The 25,915-nt window shown below is 39.4% G+C and overlaps 1 protein-coding gene across 1 annotated transcript; it reads left to right on the top strand.

The window, feature by feature from the left end:
- Positions 1-6,342: 6,342 nt before the first annotated feature.
- On the top strand, positions 6,343-25,078 carry OXTR (oxytocin receptor). Its single transcript, XM_014068477.2, has 3 exons — positions 6,343-7,048; positions 7,459-8,670; positions 23,036-25,078. The coding sequence occupies exons 2-3, from the start codon at positions 7,776-7,778 to the stop codon at positions 23,281-23,283; spliced, it is 1,143 nt and encodes a 380-aa protein (XP_013923952.2). The 5' UTR covers positions 6,343-7,048; positions 7,459-7,775; the 3' UTR covers positions 23,284-25,078.
- The last annotated feature ends 837 nt before the right edge of the window (positions 25,079-25,915 follow it).

Genomic DNA, 25,915 nt, shown 5'->3' with positions numbered 1-25,915 from the left:
ATGGCTCCGCGTGCCACCTGTGGCACACATGCCATAGGTTTGCCATCACAGATATAGGTGAAGATGTTTTAAGGTAGCCAAGTATAGCAATTAAAAAGGCAAATGCTTTAAACATTTTCCCCTTATCTCCTAGTAAGCACCCTGCACAGATATGACTTTACATTGGATATGAGAGCTCCTCCCTTCCCTAAAATTTGCGACCGTTTCCAAAGCAAACTGAGAAAAAATGCTTTTGCTACATGTTTAAATAGGAATGGACAGGACAATATGATGGATGTGAAGGCCAAGTTCTTACTTATTATTTATTTAAATCCACAAAAATGAGTCCTACCTTGGTTTCTGTCAGTTTTGTTATAACGATTCAGAAGACTACCTTGCTGGGAAAGAAATTATCTTTGCTCACAGAAAAAAACAACCATGCATTGCTGTTGATTAAATGGGAAAGTAACAGGGTCAAAGGCACATCATTTATCTGGCTTTAAATAAGCCACTTGTGACCCCAAAGTGCTTTTGAAAGAACATGCTTCTGAATGTTATTACATTTTCTGAAACCAGGAATCTACCCTCACCTACCCAATGAATACTCAAGCAAGATTTATAACTATAACAGAAAGAATTTCCATTTAAGGAAAAACATGATAGGGATAGACAAAGCCTAGAACCTAATGGTAGCTATGTCCTCCCAGAAGAGGCAAACAGCAGGTGATTGTTTTTGCATGTCTATATGTTTGTGTGTGTGTGTGTTGTGTGCCTGGCAGTTGCATCTGCAAGACACAAAAGGGGTGCAGCTTGCATAGTGAGATCACAATGCCCTATGGTAGCTTTTCCATTCTGAATCCCTTTGGCCTTCCTGCTGGCATTGATGGTACCTTGGAAAAGAGACAGAAGGAAATGAACCCCCCTCCAGATTAGCAATCTCACGATAAAGAGCCAACAGAATGAAAGATAAAAAGGAGATACACAATCCATCCTTAACACTTCCATCCTATCCAGACAAATCATATGAATCCAGTCCTCCTTTTCCACCATTTGGCCAAGGCTGTCTCACTAACGCAGTTTTCAATTGTAGCTCGCTGCCCCTCGTGCTCAATAAATTAGGAGTTGCTGGATAGTCGGAGCAACTGAAGTAGCAGTCAAACTTTTTGACAAGGTATATGAATGTGAAGTTCTTGCCAGATACAAAACTTGCAAGTTTTGAAATCAAGGGAAGTTTTATTATTTATCATTACTCCAAAGAGAGAGAGAGAGAGGGAGAGAGACTGAAAAACCCAAATGAGAGAGAAGTTAAGTGAATTTGTAATGGTATATGGAAGTGTTAGAATAAAAATTTGATCAGGTTCCAAGCCAGAAGAAAGGTGCAGGAAATAATTGGAAAGGATTCTGTTTATTGATGAGCAGGACCATAGATTCAGTTCTGGGACAGCTGACAAAATGGTTGAATGAGTGAATGGATCTTTATAGGTTTCTGTAACTTTGAAGTTTCTACTTTTCTGGGGATTGTGCAATGAAGGGGCTTGTGTCTTTTGCTATTTCAGTGGTGGTAGGTTAATCCTATTATGTCCTAAAAGGTCATGTCCTTTCCTTAGTATTTGGGTGGGGGAATACAAATTCTTAATCCCATCACCTGGAGCTGAAGGTGTTGTGGATAGATTGGCACAATCTTTGTTAATGGGGACAAAATATCCATCTCTAAAGACTTCAGGCATCTGCTGGAGGCTGTTTTACTATGCTTTCTGTCTTTAAGAGCATGTTTCTCCATTTCTCCTTTGGGGAAATATAATATTCTGCCTCTATTGATATTCCTCAAAAATATTTCATTCTCTGGGAGGGGATGCATAATTACTTCTTACAGAAGATTTTTTTTAAAAAAAAAATTGATTCATTGATTCATTGCTTTGTTGATTCTTTGATTCTTTGATCCTTTGATTCTTTGATTTGTTGATTCATTCATTTATTCAATAGCTGCCCAACTCTACAATTAACACTGGGTGGTGTATATTAAAAGCATAAAAAATAATTAGAAATAATTAAAACAGTACAGAATAAATAGATATGACACTAAGTAAAATGGTTACTATGGATGTTAAGGCAGCCAGTAAGTGGGGTCCTTAACACATTTAGAGCCTCAAGTCCAGGGACACAACCAAGTCTCAAAGCCTTGTGAAAGGCCAAAAGTCTCAGTGTCATCCTGATATCTGAAGGAAGAATATTCCAGAGGGCAGGAGCCATTAAATCTCTGCATAAAGAAATGAATATTAAAAAGGGAAGAAAATAAAGGCAAGATGGGAAAAAGTTTAACATTCAATTATGGAGGCTTAATTTATTTAAATATAAAAAATTAGGGCCTTGCAGCTTTTATTTTTCCATGTTTTGAAAAGGAGGCAGCATAAAATTCCTGTCTGCCAGCAAAAGCCAATTGGAAGTATATTATAAAGTGCTGGAGTTGACCTATAATGCCCTTCAAGCTTGGCACTGGATATCTATGGGACTGCCTTCTAACAACGTTGGCCTGATCTATTAGAAAAAGCTATTAATGCAGAGGTGTCAAACTTGCAGCGTCATGTTGTTGTCACGTGATGTATCGTGACTTCCCCCCCCTTTGCTAAAATGGGGGTAGGCGTGGCGAGCATGTGACAGATCTGGCCCGCGAGCCACAACTTTGACACTCCTGTATTAATGGTTCCACATTTTCAGGAGGGGAATGGAATCAAGGGTGTTCTTTCTTTGCAACACTGCTGCCATTACTCTGGAGCAAACTTAACACCTTCCTACTGGCTTTTAAAAATCGGTTAGAAATGGAATTATTCTCCAGAGCATTTTCTGGATTTTTAAAAATTAATTTCTTAGCAAATAATGGCAATTTGGTGTCGCTGCAAAGACTAAGAATTGTCCAATAAGAAGTATGTTTCCGTGTGTGCTTTCATCTCTGTGCCAGGCATCTATTTTTTAAACTCTTGGAATGCTGGACCATAAAATTACCTCAGCAAGAAAAAAAAAATGTAGGAAAAGGCAGGAAATGCAAACTAATCAAAACTTTGGTCTTGAGAAAAGTTTTAAACAATTAGAGGGGAAAAAAGAAATAGAGCAATTTGGAATCATTTAGTGTAATACACCAGATGCCTGCATTTTGTACATTTGGCGTATTAAAAGAGATGGGGAAGACTGAAATAAATTGGACACAATGGTAAACTTTTTAAATAATAGTTATGACTCAGGAAAAACATAAGAGCACTCCATATGTACCCGAGACCCATCAGGCACAGATTCAATCCCAGCACTGTTTTTTTTAAATGCCTCAAAGCTTTTAACAAAGTTAAAGTTAAAAGCTCTAAGATATTTGACATTACAGCTGATTTACCTTTTCAGTGTATTGCTGCTTGTGAATTTTTATGTCTCTCAGCAATAATAAGTAAGCTGAAATTTGTTGCAATGAAAAGTGATAATATTCAGTGAATTAAAAAACGACAGAAATCAATACCTTATACGGCAAGTAGAGAATAAGAGAATAAGGGGGTAGATTTGTGTGTTGTGTTTGTGAGGCTTTCTACTAGGAAAAGATTAAATTCAGTAATACAATTACATAATAAGTGCTAATAAATATTGTTCCCTAGCAAAGAGTTTTAGGCCGTTTTATAAAGAACAAAATCCATATGGCGGTTAAAACTTTGGACTAGGTCCAGCTTCGAGTCCATCCTCAGCCACAGAAGCTCCCTGAATGATTTTGAGCCAGGCACACTCTCTTAGCCCTCTCTGCTTCACAGTGTTATGGGACTAAAATAAATATTTATTTATGTGGATTTAAAGGCTGCTTAACTCCCAAATGACTCTGGGTGAGTTACATTTTAAAGGTAGGTTGCAAGGGAATGAGAAAAGAAAAGTATGTCCATGGAACCACACATACAAAAAAAGTACTGATACTCCAAAAAAAGTAAAACATATGAGACTTAGCAGCCATCCTAATCCCAGGCTTGAGAACAATTGCAGGGTGGGACCCAGAGACTACCTATTTCCTAGGCCCTAATAAGTAACATTGTTTAATTGAAGGGGCCTGGAGCACACCTACTCTGTCTGAACTTACAGGGCAGGTAGAAACTACCAGAAACAAATAAATAGTCAAGACAAATAGTCTTGAATAATACCTAAAAGCAACTCATGTAGAACTCATGAAGCAGTGGTGACATGTATGTGCTACTGCAGTGGTTTTCAACTTGTGGGCCATGAACCCCTGGAGGGGAGGGGGGACAGAAGTGCTATCTTAAGTTACTGCATTTTTCAGACTATAAGATGCTCTGGACTATAAGACACACATTAGCTTTAGAGGAGAAAAAATATCTGCCTCTACTTTCCAGAATCCATCTGGTATTCATATGGCTAGCATCCTTGCAGCAAACAGAAAACAGCCTGGTCATCTTCAGCATGTTATTGCAGCCCCAGCACGTAGTTTGTCAGCGCTCTACTCCATTGCACCCACTACTAGTCAACTGAGCTGAGTTACTGCCACCGCCGGGGAATGCTGGCCTTTGCTGCCGAGCAGCTGATTGGCAGTTGAAGCGGCCTCCCAGAATACTGCCAATCAGCTGTTCTAGGTGGCGGGGATCAGCGCTGCCCATTTGCTGCCACCCATTTGCTGCAACCTGTTTGCCCCTAGCCATTTTTCCCCACGCATTCACCGTGGCCTGTTTGCCATGGCCCATTCACCACCGCCCATTCGCCGCCGATTGCCAACTAGAACAGCTGATAGGTACTGCACCAACTCCTCTCCCCCTATCGCAATATTCACTCTATAAGACGCACAGACATTTCCATTCACTTTTGGGGAGGGGGGAAAGTGCGTCTTATTGTCCGAAAAATACAGTAAGTCTTGAGGGTCCGTGGCTACAAAAGGTATTTAACGTGGATACATACTGAAGAAAATGTTGAGAACCACTGTGGTACTGTATTCTGGGCCAGCTGTACCTTCAAGGGCAGTCTCATTACAGTGCAGTAGTCCATTTGTGATGTACCTGCAGCATGAGTGACTATTCAAAAAAGCCTTCTGCTTTAAGAATGGCTGGAACTGGTACACTGGAGGGATCTCGTGTAAGCCGCCTAGCAGACAAGTACAATAGAAATTCTAACAAATATAAGTATGTATATAAAATGAGTAAATTGCTATATTGGTACTCCTGCAAAACCCTTTGTTGCGTACATTGCCATCCAGATTTATTGAAATATAGGATTGATGAATCATAACAGGACTTCTGTCAAATGTAGAAAAGTGGCACTCTAAAAATGTACCATTCACCAAAGGAAACCCTTTCTGCATACTTCATACATCCAGCATAACAAATATACAAAGTATCTGAAAAAAAAAATTCAGGTCAGTTAAAAAAACAACTTAGAAATGAGATAGTAAGCCTTTGTTTTTCTGGGAAAATAGATCTCCAGTGACTCAGTTGAGACATTTACCTCTGATCTTCATTCACGTTTCAGCACAGCTGCTTCCTTATTTAGTGATTTAAAATGTTTATAACTTGCCCCACATCACTGAATTCCAAAGGAAGGCGCAATGAAAACAAATTAGTCAATCTAACAATAAAACTTAGATTTATATAAGGGGCTTGCCTGAAATGAATGTGGTTGAAAACAAAACAGAAGCCAGTTTAACCATTCCCCTGGCCCCCATGATAGGAAATCTATTCTCCAACTCCAAAATAATTTGCTACCAGGTTAGCAAATGACACCCAAACCCCATTTTCTAGGTGCATAACAGTCACCCAGCTATAGTAGTTCCTCTCCTAGAAATATGAAATATTTTAGGAAATATTAAAAGGACAGAATATTTCCCCTGAAAGGGAGGCAGAAACTTAGCCCCCCACCTTTGTCAATGGGCCATTAAAGCCTGGGCCAGTCTATTCCACATAACAAAGATCTACCTCCTTCAGGCAAAGCCATAGGACGAATTGTCCCAAATCCTTTCATTACATCATCACCCAGCAAGGCTCAACCAAGCTTGGGACTCAAAAACGCAACCTACAAAGTTGCTCCTGCATGGCCCCATGGGAGTCTGACAACCAATCAGAATTCAAGCTGAAATTCAAAAACCCAGAGAGGACATAAAACCCAGGTACTCCCAACATCTCTTCCCCCTTTTTTTTTGCCTAGGACCTCAAACCATGTGATCCTGTCCATCATCAAACCATCTTTTCAAGCAGCCTCCATGTTTCCAGTCTCTTTCTCCCCACTTGGAACTGAACCCAGATGGACATTTCTTCCAACAGTAACAAATCCTAGAAATATAAAAAAAATGAGAAGGCAAACCCAGTAGCAATACAATTTTTAAAAAAATAACCTTTGGCTGACATTCAAACCAGTTACTTCGCTCTGCCTATTTGTCACCTTGCTGCATTGGTATCCTTAATATTCCCCTCAGGCTTAAAAGCCTCTTGTCACATCGAAAATGTATAGTGGGAAGGGGAAGTGACGTTTCCTAAATTGTACAATAGCAAGAAATGGAATCGCAGAAAGGGAAGAAGAGTGAGAAGCAGAAGGAGGAAAAGAACCCTGTTACTGTCCTTTGGTTCCTGGCATTGCACATCTTCAGGCACATCTATGCATAACCATGCACCACCAAGCGACAGGAGAATCACTCTCTGCTGAGTGAGATCTCAGCCCACTTCTGATCTTTAATAGATTCCTGAGGATGGGACTGAAGAAATGGCCTAGGGTGACACCTAACGGCCAAAAGAAACCCTGTATTACAACAACACAGAATCCGTACATTTTATCCATGAATGACTGTGAAGAGCTGACAGCAAGCTCGGCTCCTCCTCCTCCTCCTTCTCCCGCTCCTCCTCTCTGTCCTCCTGCATTCATTTGAGAGCAAACTTGTGGAGCTGCTAAATGTGTCACAAGGGCAAAAAGAACTCACCTGACGTTTCTTGGACCTTCCCAGCTGGATAGGACTAGCTTCTAATATTTATTTCTAGAGAAGGGGGAAAAGGAGAGAGAGAGAGAACTCTTTGGTTCAGGAGTTGCTAAAAGAAACAAAAAAAAATGTGAGCTAAAGGTAAGAAGGATTTCTTTGTAACTTTGAAAGGCACTTTTAGGCAAGGCATGCTTGTGTGTTTGTTAATTGTGTCATCCCTCGAGTTTTCATTTAATTGTAGTCTGGCTTTCTTACATCTATATTTAGACTGATGCAGAAAGCCATCCGTATACAAGGAGGAACTGGGATAAATACTGCAGCTGAAAAAAAAGAAGAAGAAAGACTTGGAGAACTAATAAGCAAGTCTTGACTGTTGTTTGGAAGTTAAATGGGAACAAGCCACTGAAATTACACTCCTGAATTTGAATGAATGCCTTGTGAGAGAGCAGAAAGCTGAAGGTTGTCAGAGATTCAGAATGTGACTATGTGGCTCTCAATGTTGGTATAATTCCTTATTTATTTATTTTCTCCCCATTTTTTTTTTGCTATAGGAGGAACAAATGAAGTAATTTGGAAGGAGAGCAGGGTTTATCCTGCAGGTGGAAAGGTACTCACAACTATATACATCAACTGCATATACAGATCCAGGTGAAGGATCCAAAGCGAGAAGGAGTAAACGGGACTTTGAAAAAAAAATAGAGGCAAAGGGCCAAATGGGTGTAAAGGGGCCTTCAGGAAAAGGAAAGAAGCACTGAAAGGCCTGGTCCCAAGAAAGGGGAGGCTCTAAAGGACACACTGCACTGCAGAGAAGGCGTCTCTCTCTTCTCAGTTCAGCCTTGCAAAAGATTCTGGGTGGGAAGCATCTACCATGAATTCTTCTTTGTATTGTTCAAATTGTTCCTTGGGCAACACCACCTTGGATTCACAAGCCAATCAAACTTCAGTCATAAAACGGAACGAGGACATTGCCAAGGTAGAGGTGGCGGTGCTGTGCCTCATCTTTTTCCTTGCCCTGACGGGAAACTTATGTGTGCTGCTGGCGATCTACACGACCCGCCACAAACATTCCCGCATGTACTTCTTCATGAAGCACCTGAGCATTGCTGACCTAGTTGTGGCCCTCTTCCAGGTGTTGCCTCAGCTCATTTGGGACATCACCTTCAGGTTCCACGGGCCAGATTATCTCTGCAGGTTGATCAAATACCTGCAAGTGGTGGGGATGTTTGCTTCCACCTACATGCTGTTGCTGATGTCGCTGGATCGGTGTTTGGCCATCTGTCAACCCTTGAGGTCTTTACATCGGAGGTCGGACCGGTTGTCTGTGCTCCTCACATGGGTGGTGTGCCTCCTCTTCAGCATCCCGCAGCTCCAGATATTTTCTATGAAGAATGTGTCCCACGGGGGGATGGACTGCTGGGCGACATTCATCCAGCCTTGGGGTCCTAAAGCCTATGTCACCTGGATGACCTTGACTATCTACATCATCCCAGTGATTGTGCTCAGTGTCTGCTATGGCTTGATCAGCTTCAAAATTTGGCAAAATGTGAGGCTGAAAACCGTCCATGAAACAAGTGTGAGTCTAACCTCTAGTAATTCTCACGGAGGCACACTCTCCAGGGTGAGCAGTATCAAACTCATTTCCAAAGCCAAGATACGGACAGTCAAAATGACCTTTATTATTGTCTTAGCCTTCATCATGTGCTGGACTCCGTATTTTATTGTGCAGATGTGGCTTGCATGGGATGAAAATGCTCCAAAAGAAGGTATGGTTTGTTCTCCTTTTTTATACCTGCCTATGTCGCTTTGTGCAATAATTTGCCTCACTATAATTTCTTTTAAAATGTATCTATAGCTGAATTATTATCTATAGAGTTGATCAGTAATGTGGCATTCAACAAAGCATTAGTAAATGTGCAGATTAAGAAAATGAAACATTATTCAAATGAAAAAAGATCATTGGCTAGGACGATAGAACAGATAAAATCTAAAAAATGATTTGAAATCTTAGATGTTATGTGTGTGACCTTGGATAAATTGCCAAATATCTCTGGCCATAATTGTCCTGTGATAACATAGAAAACTTAGATGCTTTTATTAGGAAGCTGTAAATCCGGAAGAATAGGAATAGTTGGCATAGAAATGTCAGGCATCTTTTTCATACTAAGCCACATCAAATAATTTTCTGTTAATCTCAGTGAGAGCACATGAAAGATAATGTTTATATCAATTTCTGTGAGCAAATGGGAAATTGCTTTTACAAGTAGGATGGAAGTGCCACTGCAGCTATAATCTTTTTCACAGAAGGAGTTCAACACTGTCATTTTGACTTTACTCCATAAATTGGCTGATTTCTATATGCTAGTTCAGAAATGAAGGAAGCAGAGGAATTTTGTGAATGAGTTCTACAGGCTATCATTGACTGGGGAGTTGGGAGCTTAATGCGGAGAGGCACTAACCAAATGCACTATTTATGTTAGGAAGGGCAAAGATTGAGAAGGGCTAAAGACTAAATCACACTAATAGAATCATTTGTAAAAAATAGTTTAATCATCTAAAAATGCTTCTCATTTGCCTAAAATTAATTGTAGGATAATCTATTAGCAAAAAGGACTTGAAATATGATATTGGATATGATGTTACTTTCTGATTTGTTCTGCCCCCCTTTTTTCTGTTACTTTGAAGAAGTGGATTGTCATCACTGGGTACTTAAGATATCTCAAAGTTCTCTGCTCTTTTATTTGTCCCAGAACTGGAAAACTTCACTTTTTCTTCTGAGAAATAACAAACTAATAGACGCTGTACTAATGGCTTTGGCTGCTATCACTCTGGTATCAACAATGATTGGTTCAAAATAAGAGCTATGTGGCAAGACATACTTTTCAGCATACTCTCTAATATCTAAATCAACTTTCCATATACATTTATCCACCACCAATGTCCAGTCTACAGAGACGATGCTGAAGTCTTATCACCTGTCTCACAAATGAATGCACACAATTTTTGTGCCTGTATATGTGTGTGTGTGTGTGAAAATACTCAGGCTGGCACTACCATCATCACTCCAAAAACATGGAACTGAGAAGGATTGGACAGATCCCATTGTAGTCTGGGGGTCGAATGTGTATTTTGCTGAAAACCTGTACCTCTTGTTTGGGATGTTGCAAGTGGAAAGTCCAATACTAGTTGCAGCAAAGGAGACTTATACGGTACCAATATTTGTAGCTCAGGGTTGAGTTACAAATATTGGAGTGGAGTCCTTGGTGCTCTCTGAGTTTGATTTTCTTGCAGATGTCTCATTACCAAGCCAGGTAATATCATCCATGAAACCAGGTAACATCAGTGCTAGTAGGGTTAGTCTCTGTGCAAAAAACCCCCAACCAAGCTCAGAGAGTATCAAGACCCCATAGGTCTTATATGGCTATAACTTTAAATGCAAGTTCCACTCCTACCCGTTCAGAAAAGAAATATTTGCAAAACAAATGTTTAGCCATAACAACTGGGGAAAAAAACAAAAATGAAATGGAGGGAGACTTGGCAAAGTAATTAAATTTGGTTGGACCCGTTAAAAGTTAGACAAAAGTTGGATGACTCTGGATGATTGATAGATGGTTAACTTTGTGTGAGAGATGAACCATTAAGTTCTTTCCAGCTCCATTATGTCTTTTTTTTTACTTTAGTAACATCAAAGTTACATTCATACTCTGAATGCCCAGCTACTGCGATTCAAATGGGTGGTGTTCACTCATCTCTCTCCAACTTCAAATACTTGCTTCTTCTTTTCCCACAAAAGATAATTTTGAGATAATGCATTTTTTTTTCAGTAGGAACATAAAGGATGAGCCTCCTTAGCTGTTTTATCTTCCTATTTTTTTCATTTCAATTATCCTTCCCAAGCTGGGAGGAGGAAAGATAGTCTTGGTGTTGCAGTAAGGATGCAGAGAACCCAGATTTGTCTTCCTGTTCTGACTGCAACCCTCTTTAATCAGGGACTTTCTTTCAGCCTAACCTCTGTTCTTTGTCCTGTTATACATATCAACTTGGTGCATGAGGAAAGTCATCATATTCTATCTCAATGAAAAAAATATAAGAATAAAATTTTCTATTTGCTAGGCATTGCTTTATTCTCCACAAATCAAAAATATATTAAGGACTGTAAATCATTCCACCAATCATAAAAGAATCCAGGAACTGGATCTGTTCAAGCAACTGCAGACTAAGTTTGCTGGGTAGAGCAACTGTGACAACAATATCTTTCCACTAACTTTGATGTAAGTATGGCAGGCTTGTAGTAGCCTATTGCTATAATAAGTTTGGACTAGTGGTTAAGACACCAGGTGCGAAGCCAGGAGACTGTGACTGTCCTGCGTTAGGTGTGAAAGCCGACTGGGTGACCTTGGATGGCTAAAACAAGGCACAAACTTAAATCAGAAAAAAATATATCTTGGCTACGACTCTTGTGTTGTGGGGAAAGGAATGGATAAAATTGGTACATGATGTCAAAGCAACTTTTAACTAGCCAACTTCAGGTTGCAGCCAGAACTCATTTAACAGGGAGTAAACTTATCTTAAGAATGTGGGACTATCTTTGGAGTAAGCACGCACTGTGCATTTCATGCAAGGATTATTAAGCAAATACTAACACTTCCCAGCCCAACTCACCTCAAAAGGTGGTTGTGGAGAAAATAGGAGGAGGAAAAAGTAATTAGGTATGTTTTCCACCTTGAGATATTTCTGAATATAATAAAGGTGGAATCAAAATTTTAAAAAACTGCAATCTGGTCAGCTCTTATTTCTGTCAGATCTTTTGTCCTTTGTCAGTCAAAGAAATATTTTCAATATTTCTTTCACTCCAGTCATCGTGGATCAAAGATTTTATTTCCACCACAACTGCTAGACTGTGTGAAAGTGGATTCCCCTTGTGCATTAGCAGACCAGGAAGACTTTTAAGAAAAAAAATATTGTGAAGTTTGCAAAGTTTTTGCAAACCCCTCTAGCCCATCAATTTGACCACATTAATTTCACTTTGTTCACAAACAGTGAGAGAAAATGAAATGGATAGAAGACAGGAGATAGCAAAAGCGGAACAAGGGAAAAGAGGAGCCGTGGGAGTATGCAAAATGTCTCACAGCAGAGATAACCACAAAATGAAAAGTGAAGAAAAATTCATCTGGGAATTGGCCTGATAAAGAGTATGAGGAGCTTTCCAAAGTTTCATTATACATTGCATGGACAATGTTCCTTGCTTTCAGGGCAAAGGAGATTATCTTACTTCCGATATGGGCTTTTATTTGCCAAAGACCATAAAAGAGTTTCCAATAAGAATATTTCTTTGTAACACTTTGCCTGCCAAATATTCCAAGTGCTCAAAGGACTAGAGGGATTAGGCTTGTCTTTGAATTGGCAGTAGACATGAGTAGAGACACTTAATTTTGTCGTTCTTAAACTTCTATTTCAGAAACGTTGTAGCCAATAAAATGCGGATGCATCATAATTGACGATAATGAATCGAGTGAAGAGTTTGATCCTATTAAATGTTGCAAATGCCTCCTTTTCAGAATGATCTGGTGAACATGTTTGCCCACTGTAGAATGAAATAAGCAATGTCCCTCTTAAAGAAGGGGTGCTTCCACGAGAATCCATCAGAAAAAGAAAATAAGCAAGGGCAACAATGGAAAGGAGGGAGGATGAGGAGGGAAAGGAAGAAAGGGCAAAGCAGAGGAAGTAAGAGTAGGAGAGAGGGTAAGAAGGAGGAGGAGGAGTGGGGGAAAGAGAGGAGAAGAAGAAAAGAAGGAGAGGAGGAAAGAAGGAAGGCAGAGAAGGGAGATTGAGAAGATAGAAGGAGTAGGGTTGTTGCAAAACAAGATGGAAGTATGGGGTGGCAAGAAAGTGACCCGAACTGTGTTTTCTATATTTGTAGAAAGATAGTGATAAATGTATATAGTTAATAAATAAATGTTAACAGTACTTACAAGAGTGTATATTTGTGAATGTATTTGAATAGAAAAAATAAAAAACCTATATATTAAAGAAGGGGTGCTTATAGTTTAGTAAGAGGTTAAGCAAATAAGAATACAGTTCAGATATTGACCTTCCTGTTCTAGACTTGACCATAGTCTTCCTCAACTCAATGCCCTCCAGATGTGTTGAATCAATATGTTTTAGTATTCTCAGATTATTTCATGGAGTATCAAACCAAGGAGAGTAGATTGTTTGTTCGTTTGTATCCCATCTTTATTGTTTTTATAAATAATTCAAGGTGGCAAACATATTCAACACTCCATCCTCCTACTTTCTCCATAACAATAAACCTGAAGTGGTTGGGATGAGAAAGAATGACTGGCCCAAAGTCATCTCAGTCGGCTGTCATGGCTAGGGTGAGTCTTGAGTATGGCTTTGTAGTCTGCTTTAACCACTAGATCAAACTTAATTGCTATTAAACTTTCCTGTTGAATCTTGTGCAGCAGTTAGCAAATAGCAATAGCACTTAGACTTATATACCGCTTCATGGTGCTTTTACAGCCCTCCCTAAGCGGTTTACAGAGTCAGCATATGGCCCCAACAATTTAGGTCCTCCTCATTTCACCCACCTCGGAAGGATGGAAGGCTGAGTCAACATTGAGCCTGGTGGGATTTGAACTGCAAAATGGCAGGCAGCCAACAGTCAGCAGAAGTAGCCTGCAGTGCTGCATTCTAACCACTGTGCCACCAAGGCTCATATCTATATGATAGCTACTGCTCTAAAAGATAGTGAGCAAAAGAGTAGTAGACGATTTGTGATGGCCCTTCAAATCCAGTAATGTTGAAAATGATTGTTGCTGTATTAGGGAGAGGGAAAAAAAATCTCAAAAGCATTTCAGAATATGAAAATGGGTTTATCAGAATGAATGCAAGGTTATATTTGTACCACCTAGATAATTATTAATTTAGCATTCCTAATGTAACTTGTCTCCGGAGGAGTCTTATTTTGTACTCATTTCTAATTATAATTCTTCATTTGTTTGCTATATTTCTGTGCCCTGTTTCTTCTACTCAGATCAATATTTGCTTTAAATTCATATTTTTAAAGAGAACGATAATGCAGGAATAGAGGAATATCCATGGTTGTCATTTTTGCACTAATAACCCTTGCATCAAATCAAATGCACCATGAATGCTTATTCAGATGATAGTTCTACATTCTTAAGATGGACTTACTCCCTGCTACATGAGTACCGGTTGCATCTGAAATTGGCTAGTTAAAAGTTGCTTGACATCATGCACAGTTTTATCTATTCTGTCCTCCATAAGGCAAAAGTTGTAGCCTGACCTTTTTTTTCTGATTTAAATTTGTGCTTTGTTTTGATGGTACACACACTGCTGGGGTTGACTATCCATGCAGTCTTAGCCACTGAATACATCGGTAAGAGGCATAGCAGTGAGATTTTATCTTAGGGTTCTGCTAAAACTTTCGCTAGTAGGCTTGTGAAAGTGTGCAGTCATGCAATCAGCTGGAAAGATACATGTAAAATGTCCAAGCTAACAATTAACAGAGGCACAGCTGGGCCAGATGTTCAGAATGCAAAAACACGATGAAAAGTTTACTAATGAGCAAAATGTTTATTTTTCACCCTGTGTAGAGTGGCAAGAGTCATTCAGATCAGGTTTATTGTGTCAATGAATATGATAACAACATTTCCACTATATTCTTCAAATTTAAGCATCACATTTTTACGTTAATGGGGTCTTAAGGATAGCAGTCCTCACAATGATAATTGGGATTGGAATTACCATTGCTAAGTGATGTCACATGGCTTCATTATTAAGTGGCAGCAATCCTAGCACTCCCCATTGTCTTTGTTAACCGAATCCTATCTGTCATTAGCACTGAACCCGCCTAGAATTAAGCCCAGGGGTGACATTCAGCAGGTTCTGGAAAACCGGTAGCGGAAATTTTGAGTAGTTCAGAGAACCGGCAAACAGCACCTCTGACTGCCCCCAGAGTGGGGAGGGAATGGGGATTTTGCAGTATCCATGGGCATTTTTCAGTATCCTTCCCCTGCTACGCCTACCAAGCCACACCATGCCTACCAAAATATGCCCACAGAACTGGTAGTAAAAAAAATTGAATTTCGGCATTGATTAAGCCACCCCGAACTTAGCCTCTCCCAGCCCCAAGCTTGCTAAAGTAAGGGAGTCCCTCCTCTTTAACAGCCCCCACCCATTTATCTCTGCCCGCATTGGTGCCCTTTTGGCTGCCTTGCACTTTGCTACTATTGCCAGTCCAGCCGCCCAATATTCATCCTACCATCCTGTCAGTAATGCACTGACTTAACCCTGATGACCCCAGTGGATTCTGCCATTTTCTTGTTGCTGCTGCTGCTGCTGCTGAAGCATGCATGGCTTCGCCTTAGGCAGGCAGCTACTGGCCCTACCTTCTTCCTGAGGCTCAGAAGAGGTAGCAATGGTCTGAGGCTGCTGAAGGCCTCAGGCCTCTACTTGAGCCCAGTGCAGCTGCTGCCACCAAGCGGTGCCATGGCTGCCACTAAGGAGCGCCACCGTGCCGGGTGGCTGAAAGAATAGCAATAGCAATAGCAATAGCAGTAGACTTATATACCGCTTCATAGGCCTTTCAGGCCTCTCTAAGCGGTTTACAGAGAGTCAGCATATTGCCCCCAACAATCTGGGTCCTCATTTTACCCACCTCGGAAGGATGGAAGGCTGAGTCAACCCTGAGCCGGTGAGATTTGAACCGCTGACCTGCTGATCTAGCAGTAGCCTGCAGTGCTGCTTTTAACCACTGCGCCACCTTGGCTCCTGAGAACAGAGATGGGGGAGAGATGGGTGGCTGGCAGGAATTGAAGCACCCTTGCAGTTGTAAATGCAGGTGGGCTGCCAAGTGCCAAAATTTTGATGATGTAGGGACACTACAGTGGCCATAACTTCAAGCACTACTTCATTCAGCACTTAAAACAGTCACTGAACGAATGGTCATAACTTAAGGACTACATGTATCTATAATTTTATCCCAACTTTTTATAGTGGAGCTATTCTTTCTATATATTCTGATTATTAATTAGAATATAGAGAATAATTAATAATATGATTATTAGCCAACAATGTGAGTTGTGATACAATACAATACAATAGCAGAGTTGGGAGGGACCTTGGAGGTCTTCTTGTCCAACCCCCTTCCTAGGCAGGATGACAGGGAAGATCGTAGAAGAGGAAACATTGCCAAACACGGTCATGCTCCATTCTTCCAGGAGGCTTTTCTTTTTCAATTGCAATCCCATCCCCTTTTTGAAAGTGGAAAAGAGCCTTCCGTTCACAAAAGGGGCATTCTGGATCCAGTTTCATTTACATGTTTTTATGAATTGGTGTCTTAATGAATATTTGTTTATTGAATAAACCATTCATTCAGATGAAGCCAAATAAAACATGCTGTGCCTGATTAGGATGGGGAAGCCGCCTATGGCTAAGTTGGATAGTTGTAAGATGATTCCTACTGTCAGAACCACTGGTTTTGTCATATCAATGTCTTTTTTCCAGCAGTGGGGAAAAAAAACCTCTTAATAATTAACATAAAACAGCACTTTAGAAAGTCAAACACATTATCACAGCACACACATCATCTCAGATCTCATTTTATGACAGGCTGAAATTGATAGGGGTGACTTCAGGTTTGGCACTGCTTTCGGTTGCTACCATTTAGCTGTTCTGTTATTCTGTTCTGTTATTATTATTATAAAATATGAAGATAATTACTTTTAATATTGTAGCTAAATTTTTAAAGTAGAACTCTAACAGATCACTGATGACACGATGGAAAAATAAACATGGGATTTTGTCGGAATAGAATAGAAGAGAAGAGATGAGAAGAGAAGAGAAGAGTTGAATTGAGTTGGAAGAGACCTTGGATATCTTCTAGTCCAACCCATTGCTTAGGCAGGAAATCCTATACTATTTCAGACAAATGGTTATCCAATCTCTTCTTAAAAACTTCCAGTTTTAACTTTTAATAATGAGTAATAGGGACATGGTGGCTCAGTGGCTAAGGCACTGAGCTTGTCGATCAGAAAGATCAGCAGTTCAGTGGTTCAATTCCCTAATGCCACATAATAGAGTGAGCTCCCATTACTTGTCCCAGCTTCTGCCAACCTAGCAGTTCGAAAGCACGTAAAAATGCAAATAGAAAAATAGGAACCACCTTTGGTGGGAAGGTAACAGCGTTCCGTGCCCCTTCAGTGTTTAGTCATGCCGGCCACATGACCACAGAGACTTCTTTGGACAACGCTGGCTCTTCAGCTTTGAAACAGAGATGACCACCGTCCCCTAGAGTTGGGAACGACTAGCACATATGTGCAAAGGAAACCTTTACCTTTACCATTTAATGCCATCTTATGATTTCTTAATTAATAGTTGTCCAGTCAGTTTCATAATAAAGTTTGTGAACACCATTTTGTGTCTAATGCATGTTTGGCACCACCCATGAAATCCAGTGTCTTGGTATAGCCAACAGCTCTCTTAAGATGGGCTGTTGCCTTAGATGAAAGGCTTACACATTTTCATTCTGTGTTCAAAAGATGATTATTAGTAGTTAAATTCTAGTTTGGTTCCTACCTCTATAGCACTTAACAACAGTTATTTAAGAAGCACAGAGTAGGTTGGTCTTTTTCCTGTTTCACTATATGCCTCCCAGGATCTGTTGATTTAGATAGCTATCTTGCTCTGCCTAATGATAGGACCAGCGCTGCCTTTTTTTAGCTTTGTACATTCATCCAAATAAAAAAGAATAATTGTTTAGCAACACTGGAAGATTTCTATTAAGTAAGTCTTCTTATCTTCAAATACTTTTTTTGTCATTCACAAGTGTTAATTCAGTTTTTTTTAACCATAAGCTTAAAGTGTTCTTTGTTAGAAACTTGGAAATACATTTCTATTAGAGTAACAAGAACAGTATTGTATAAGTTTAAAAATGTCCAGGCAGGATCTGAAATTAAGTAGAGGTTGTCTTTTTAAACTCCTTGCTCTGTAGAGCAAATATGAATTAAGATTTTTTTTTCCCTTGTAGAATTTTTTTAAACTCCTTCAGCTGTAGACTTCTTGGTTCCTTTCCATGTAAATTTTATTAATAGATGGCTAAATTTCTGTAGGTGTCTTTAAAAAAGTCAGTCCATTAGTAGGCCTAATCTCAGTTCACTTTGATTCCTAAGGAAGTATATCAGGGTGATACCCAGCCAAACAATAAAGCTCATAGCAATAGATTTTTCTTCACTCTGTTGAGCTCTGTTGGATGAATCTCACATAAGGGTTGAACACATAAACATTTTCAGCAGTCATCCCCAGTTGGGATTTCACTAGTGTATGGAGACCACTCCCATATTTATTTCCAGCTGTTCTTTTTATGAATTTGGGTACTTGTGGTCTGGAGAGGAACAGATATGGAAAAGCTGACTTCAAATAATTACTCTGTGCTAACTTCCAAAGGAGAGACTGGGTTAATTTGCTTCAGCCTAACAATGAAGAGTGCAATTTATGTGATGTAATTATGCTAAACCATTTCTATGCAAAGCCCAGTGGAATGGCTGAGAAATAGGCTTGCCCTCTTATTTTTCACGAGTTCAAAATACTGAAAACAGACCTAAAAAGTTCCAATTAGCATTCAGCAGTGGAACCCAGATATGTTACCCAAGAGCTTAAATAGATTATTTGAACATTAGAATTTCAATGTGTGATTATGAATCAATACTAATTTCAAACAGTAATCAATTATATTCCTTTTTGTTTTGGTTTCCCCTCTTTTTTTAAACTAATAATGCTATGTTTCACAGCAAGGAGTAGATTTCAGAGGAATTTCTTATTCTGTGATTAGCTGATGCAAAGGTCACCGTAATGACTCAGCCTTAAGAAAAGCTAATGAGAAAAAATGAAATATTTCATAGTAAGCATGTTTAGGGGAGGTATTCCCATGATGAATGAGAGATTTCAACGTTCCTTTTTCCATTGATTCATGCTGGAAATAAATCAGTCTGTATCCCTAGCATGATTATTATTTCTTACTGAAATTCTGATTATGTAAAGACTTACTTGCAACCATTTTTTTTGTTAAAAAGGCAAACAATTTAGGAACAATAAATGTGACTTGCTACTTTTGCTATACAACTTTTGTAAATAAACAAAGGTAGCCGGATATGAATCTGTCTCAGCCCAATAACGCCGTATTTGTCAGGATATTGTGCTATTTTTCTAAGTTGAAAAAAATATGGAAAAAGTTAATTACTGTTGCCAGTTCTAGGAAAACCCACAAGCTGTGTGCATATATTTTGAGGGGTTTATAGGACAATGAACATTAGATTCTCTTATTCTTATTGATCACAGTAATATTATTCGTTGCTTCTCACTATATCTATTGACTGAATTCCAGAACAACCCTTAAAGGACACGATCATGTATAGAGTTTTTAGTCTGCTGAACAGGGATTGGACTGCCTGAGAGAAATGTTTCTCAATCCTTGCAACATAAAGACAGAATAAGGAAGGGATCTTGGAGGTCTTCTAGTTCAACTCCCTGTTCACATAGGAGACCTTATACCATTCTGGACAAATGGCTGTCCAATCTCTTCTTGAAAACCTCCAGTGTTGGAGCAGCCATAACCTCTGAAGACAAACCATTCTACTGGTTTATTGTTATCATTGTCAGGAAATTTCTCCTTAGTTCTTTAGTAATAAAGGCATATAATCTTTATTCTATTAAAAAAAACACGAGAAGACAGAGCATGAACTTTGAGATTGTTTATCAACAGTTGGTGTCTGGACAAATATACAAATAGCCAATTAATGAGATAGGCTTTTTGCTGGTTACACAGCTATAATTAAAACACTGTTTGTGGTGAGCCATTTTTTACACTTTATAGAGGAAGTTCTAAATTAGTTTAGCATACTCCCTTTGGCTGACATACTTAAGGAGAAGAGGACTGTGAGATGTGACTGTATAAAGATAATCAGATGTTAGAAAACCCTGAGCAATGTTGGGGATCAGGGGCTGCAACTCAACTTTCTAAACTTTTGAAGAACTATGAAAGACTGTTTGGTTATACTGGAAGAGCCTTCACTAATTTTTTTACTTGTCCTTTGAGAGAGAGATTTAAGAGTAAAAATAAAAGTAGGAGGAACAAACCACTTTTAATCCCCATTCTTACAACCCCACCATGAAAGGGCCATTCCATTGCCAATTTCAGTGCCATATTTAACGTGCTGGGACCTGAAAATGATATTTGGAGGGGTAGGGTAGGGTAGGTTATGGTAGGATAGGATAGGTTAGGATACTTTATTTGGCCAAATGTGATTAAAAACACAAGGAATTTGTCTCCAGTGCCTAAGCTCTCATCATACATGCAAAAGTAATAATAAATCATAATAATGTACCTTATCTATCATAATACCAATTTGATTATTTCTGACAGTCCAACTTATCAAATCAAGTCTTAGTATACCAGTATGCATATCTAGTGTATCTGAATGAGATGGGTTGATTAGATCTGTTTCCAATTGACTTTGAAGCAATTAAGAATGGCTGAGTACTCAACCTAATAGATTATCTGAAGCAGGAACTGGATAGAAGGAAGGTATCTATCTTGTGCAGTTTTGCATGCCATTTGAAAGATAGAAACTATTTGCGGTAATACAAGTTTTGAAGATTAAGCTTTTTGAATATTGATGGACTGGAAAATAAGACTTCACAAAAACACCATTCATTGCCGAATTGGCAAAACTGGCTGATGAATTTAAAGAGCAGTTAATGTGTGGAAAAAATATTTTCTCTCCTCAGTTTTTTCATCTGCAGTACAGATAACAATGATTCCAAGAAGTCTTTTTTTCCTTAAACATGAAATATTGACAAGCATTTACTCTGTAATTGCTTTCTGATTATGTTTCACATTTATTCCTAAATCCTAAACCCCTGATACTATTAAAAAAAAGCTTTGCAGCACAATGTAGCCATGCTGATTCCCTACATATTTTTATATACTAATAGCTGATAACCCAGGATTGCCCAGGTATTTATTTATAGGGGGAAAATGTCCAGACCAAATGTAATTTCTAATATTGGATTTTCCCACTTACCAGAGGGAACCCCCTTGTGGAGTACTGTGAAGCCATTACCATGGCAACTCCACTGCGTAGTAGAAGTCATTTTATGGCAATACAGTAGTAGCCATTTTAAGGCACAACAGGCTGTATCTTAACAGAACACACACACACCGAGGGGTTTAGGAGTGTCTTACCCCCACAGTATTTGTTTCCAGAGAGTAAATCATCTGTGCAACAAGTTTGGTTGAAATTGCTCGAAGCGTTCCAGAGTTATGCTGGAACACACACACACACACACACACACACAGAGAGAGAGAGAGAGAGAGAGAGAGAGAGAGAGAGAGAGAGAGTGAGAGAGAGAGAGATGGAAGGTATTTGTAATAGCTTGGAGTAAATTTATTAAGACCCAGGTTTTAGTTTTAGACTCTACAACAAACTTTCCCAGGTGTGCTGGGATGACAATTCTTAGGATGTGATAGTAAGGGATGCTGGTAATTCCCAAATCTTAAAGTATAGGTTTATATCTAACTGGCCCAATTCAGGATAACTCAGATTTAATTGGGAATTATTTATATATTATAAATGTTGAAAAAAGTAATTTTGATGAGCAGAACAACTAGAAATCCATGCCAGAAAGTGACAAGCTCACCTATTAATTTACTCTGAGCAGCAGGAACACTCTATATATAAAATTGACTAGTTGGAAGATATAATGAAAATGGAGAGAAGAGTAAAATAGTGGTCAATCTTTGAACAGATCCTTTTTTAAAATTCTCCAAATTATCTGAGCTCCAAAATCACACTTTTCTTCACTTTGTACTGCCACTAGCTCTCAATAAAAAAACAGCTCAAAATACTTGGTGCTTGAGTCAAAATGTTTTCACAGCAGCCTCATTTGGTGGGGGGATTAACAATTATTTTGAATAGCAAAATTTTTGTACTTAAAAGTTATTAAATTTTGCTATCACTGTATAGCAGAAGTGCTCCTCTGTATGTCAGTTGTGGCATGCATTCATCCAGCAAAACCCTGATGAAATGTCTTACCTATATCTCCATTTCAACGAAGTATTATAAGACACATGGTGTTATGGCATCACCAGCAGGCATAGATAGAATGTCTCACTAGGTTACTGATTAACAGATTATTTACAGTTTAATACAGTTGGAAGGGACCTTGCAGATCATCTAGTCCAAACCCCCACCCAAGCAGGACAAATGGCAGTCCAGTCTCTTCTTGAAAGCCTCCAGTGATGAAGCTCCCACAACTTTTGAAGACTAGCTGTTCCATTGGTTGATTGCTCTCACTATCAGAAAATTCCTCCTTATTTCTAGGTTGAATCTCTCCTTGATCAGTATCCATCCATTAATTGTTGGGCTATTTCTCTTCTTTAACAATCTTGTTGATCCGCTCTACATGGGGCTGCCCTTGAAGAGTGTTCGAAGACTTCAGTTAGTCCAGAATGCAGCCGCGCGAGCGATTGTGGGTGCACCTAGGTACACCCACGTCACACCTATCCTCCGCGAGCTGCACTGGCTACCCATTAGTCTCCGAATCCGCTTCAAGGTGCTGGTCGCTACCTATAAAGCCCTACATGGCATCGGACCTGGGTACCTGAGAGACCGCCTCCTGCCGATTACCTCCCTCAGACCGATAAGACCTCACAGGTTAGGTCTCGTCCGGATTCCATCTGCCAGCCAATGTCGGCTGGTGACTCCCCGGGGGAGAGCCTTCTCTGTGGCAGCTCCAGCCCTCTGGAATTATCTCCCTGTCGAGATCCGGACCCTTACTACCCTCCTGGCCTTCCGCAAAGCCACCAAATCCTGGCTGCTCCAGCAGGCTGGGGGGCTGGTGAAACACCCAGCCCCACGGAAATTGTGAATGTTGCGCCTTTTTTTTTAAGTGTTGTCTTGTCTATTTATCCCCTTTCCCTTGTCTGCTGTGAGCCGCCCGGAGTCCTCCGGGAGTGGGCAGCATACAAGACAAATAAAATGAAATGAATGAAAATGAAACTTTACAGTGGTATTTCATTCTTTCTAATACATTTTCTCTCTCTTGTAGATTGGACGTTCATAATCACCACGCTCCTAGCAAGTCTGAACAGCTGTTGTAACCCCTGGATCTACATGCTTTTCACAGGCCATCTTTTCCACGACCTTTTGCACCGATTCCTTTGTTGTTCTTCACGGTACTTAAAAGCTCGGCAAGGATGTGACCTGAGCGTCAGCAAGAAAAGCAATTCGTCCACTTTTGTCCTGAGTCTCAAAAGCTCCAGTCAAAGGAGTTTTACCCAGCCATCCACAGGATGAGCTAGAGAGCTCCAGCTTCTCTATTAGACTATACTAAAATGTTTGGCTACAAATGGCTTTGGTATCTATCTACTTAAAAAAAATGGGGCAAAGTGATATGGGTGCATGTAAGTCTGGCATAAATATACTGTATGTGTAAAGATGAGTATATGTATATGTGTAAGGTATTTGTTTATTGACATGTAAGGTAATAGCTGGCTATAGTCTGATTCAAAATAAGTAATTTGACCCTTCAAGAACTTGGAAGTGCTATTCCTGTCTGGCCCAGGCAGACAAATTTGTAATATTTGAAGAACGCTATATTTTCTACATTTAAGCCAAATAATAGTTCTCATGCAAAACATACAAGGATTGACCACAACGCCGATGGGTTCCACAGATTAATGAAATCTACAAACTGAGCAACAGATTACACTTACAAATAACAGGAACAAAAAGAAAATATTGTCTCCTATTGTAAAGGCAGTAATCGTTGTTAGTCGCGAAGTCATGTCTGTCCCATTGCAATCCCATGGACAACATTCCTCCAGGCCTTCCTGTCCTCTACCATCTCCTGGAGTCCATTTAAGCTCATGTTGACTGCTTCAGGGACTCCATCCAGCCACCTCATTCTCTGTCGTCCCTTTCTTCTTTTGCCCTCAATCGTTCCCAGCATTAGGCTCTTCTCCAGTGAAAAGACAATAGAGTTATAAGTCAAACGAATATGGTGGAGTCTTATAAGTCAAACAACACATGGAGTAGAAAAACATTGTTCCTTTTTGGACTGACCATTCAATCCACAACAAGCAATTCAAATCTTTAAACACCCCTATCATTACCTGAACTTGCAGTTATGTGATGACTGATCATGGAGAAAAATTCGGGGAGCCCAACATGACACCAGAAACTACATTTGAGGATAATGCCTGAAACTGAAGTCGACTTTTAGAGATATTCCATTTTTTTTTCCTAGTGGCATCATTCATTTTTTTCAGCAACATTCCACTGTGAAATGTCAGCCCTTCAAGACTGTCAGCATAACGTTGTGTATCACTCATTAACTGTTGACAAATCTAACACAGCAAAGTTTATAGAGAATGCAAATAGTGCTTTGTAAAAAGAATACTAGCTAGCCCATCATTACCAGCTGCCTTTTGCAGAATCTAACCAGAAGGGGAATGTTGGAAGGCAGTTTTAAGGCACACTTTTAATTTGCAGTAGACAACAATGACACCCATCACTGCCCTTGTTAATAGCTGATACATTCTATAGCGTGACCCAAAATCCTTTCCACTTTGAGAAAACAGTGAGTTGGTTTTTTTTAATGTGGTAAACAATATTCCTGCAAGAGATCAGTGATTAGTACTTTCTGCTATTAAACACATTGCATGTCACTCATTGACTGTTACAACAGAAAGTATCAAATGTTTAGCCTGGACAAAAAGAAATGTAAGAGTAGATAGCATAGAAAAATGTCAGATTTGAACAAGTATCACAGAGAAGATGGAGCAGATTTATATTCCGTGGTATAAAAAGTCAGAACTACCAAGAATGGGTGGGAATGCCATTTTTGGCTAAGCATCAAGAAAAACTTCCTATTGTTATGACAGTGGAATAAATTATCTCTGGATATGTTGAACATTGAATTACTTCAATTATCTCTGAAAATATTTAAGCAGAGAGGCTCTAGATGTATCTCCTTTCAGCAGTGATGTATATAGATGAACTTTGGAGTTCCAAAATGTTACAATTTTGAAAATTGTTGAAGTTAGGTGTTACTCAATTTTTAATGCAGTCATAAAATGTTTGGACAGTATTTAGAGACTACTGGAGCATCCATCAAAATCTGCAAGTTGAAATTGTTATCCTAGAAGTTTTCCATTTGCTACCTGATAGCATGTATTATTGGCTAAATATTTTCTGGGGATGAACCTGGAGCTGTTTTAGCTGCCTTCCACAGATTCTGCCTTTTTATTGTAAAATGAGCCCAAAGGATAGTATAAGGGAGATTTTTTTAAAAAAAAATTGTTATGGTAACAGCCCTACAATAAGTGTACAATACAGTTAGTCCTTGTTTGACAACATCAGTTAGAATTGGAATTGCCGTCGTTAAGCAATACAGTCTGCAGGTTCAGGTGACTCTGCCACTTAGCAATAGCAGTTCTGACAGTCCTGGTGGCAATTGTTAAGTGATAACCATGCAGATCGCTAAGGACGGACCTCATGTAATTGTGATTTCCAACTTCCTGCCAGCTTCCCCATTGACTTTGTTTGTGGGAAGCCAGCAGGAAACATTGGAAATTATGATCACATGACTATGGCTTGCTTAACATTGTAATTTTTTAAAGCCATACATAAAATGTTCAAATCACAATCAGGTGATGGTGAGGATACCGTGATGGCTGGAACTGACGTCATATTGTGGAATGCTAGAAGCTGAAGCTCACATGTTCCCACCATGTCTAAGCCCTGGTAACAACTGATTTCCTTAAGTTCATGAATTGGATCACTTGGGCTATAGAGCCATTGCCTTTTCAGAAGATGTATCAGTGAGACCTTTGCATTGTTTTTAAGGATTATTCAGAAAAATCTATACATTTAACACAAGTAACTCCATTTACTATGACTAGTAGTAGTAAAAATAGTCCTCAGT

This window comes from Thamnophis sirtalis, unplaced genomic scaffold, assembly GCF_051295495.1.
Source record: "Thamnophis sirtalis isolate CommonGarterSnake01/CBP01778 unplaced genomic scaffold, rThaSir2_p1.2 scaffold_3, whole genome shotgun sequence".
Lineage (NCBI taxonomy): Eukaryota > Metazoa > Chordata > Lepidosauria > Squamata > Natricidae > Thamnophis > Thamnophis sirtalis.
The sequence above is the reverse complement of the archived record's forward strand: the minus strand, read 5'-3'. Positions and strand labels throughout refer to the sequence as shown.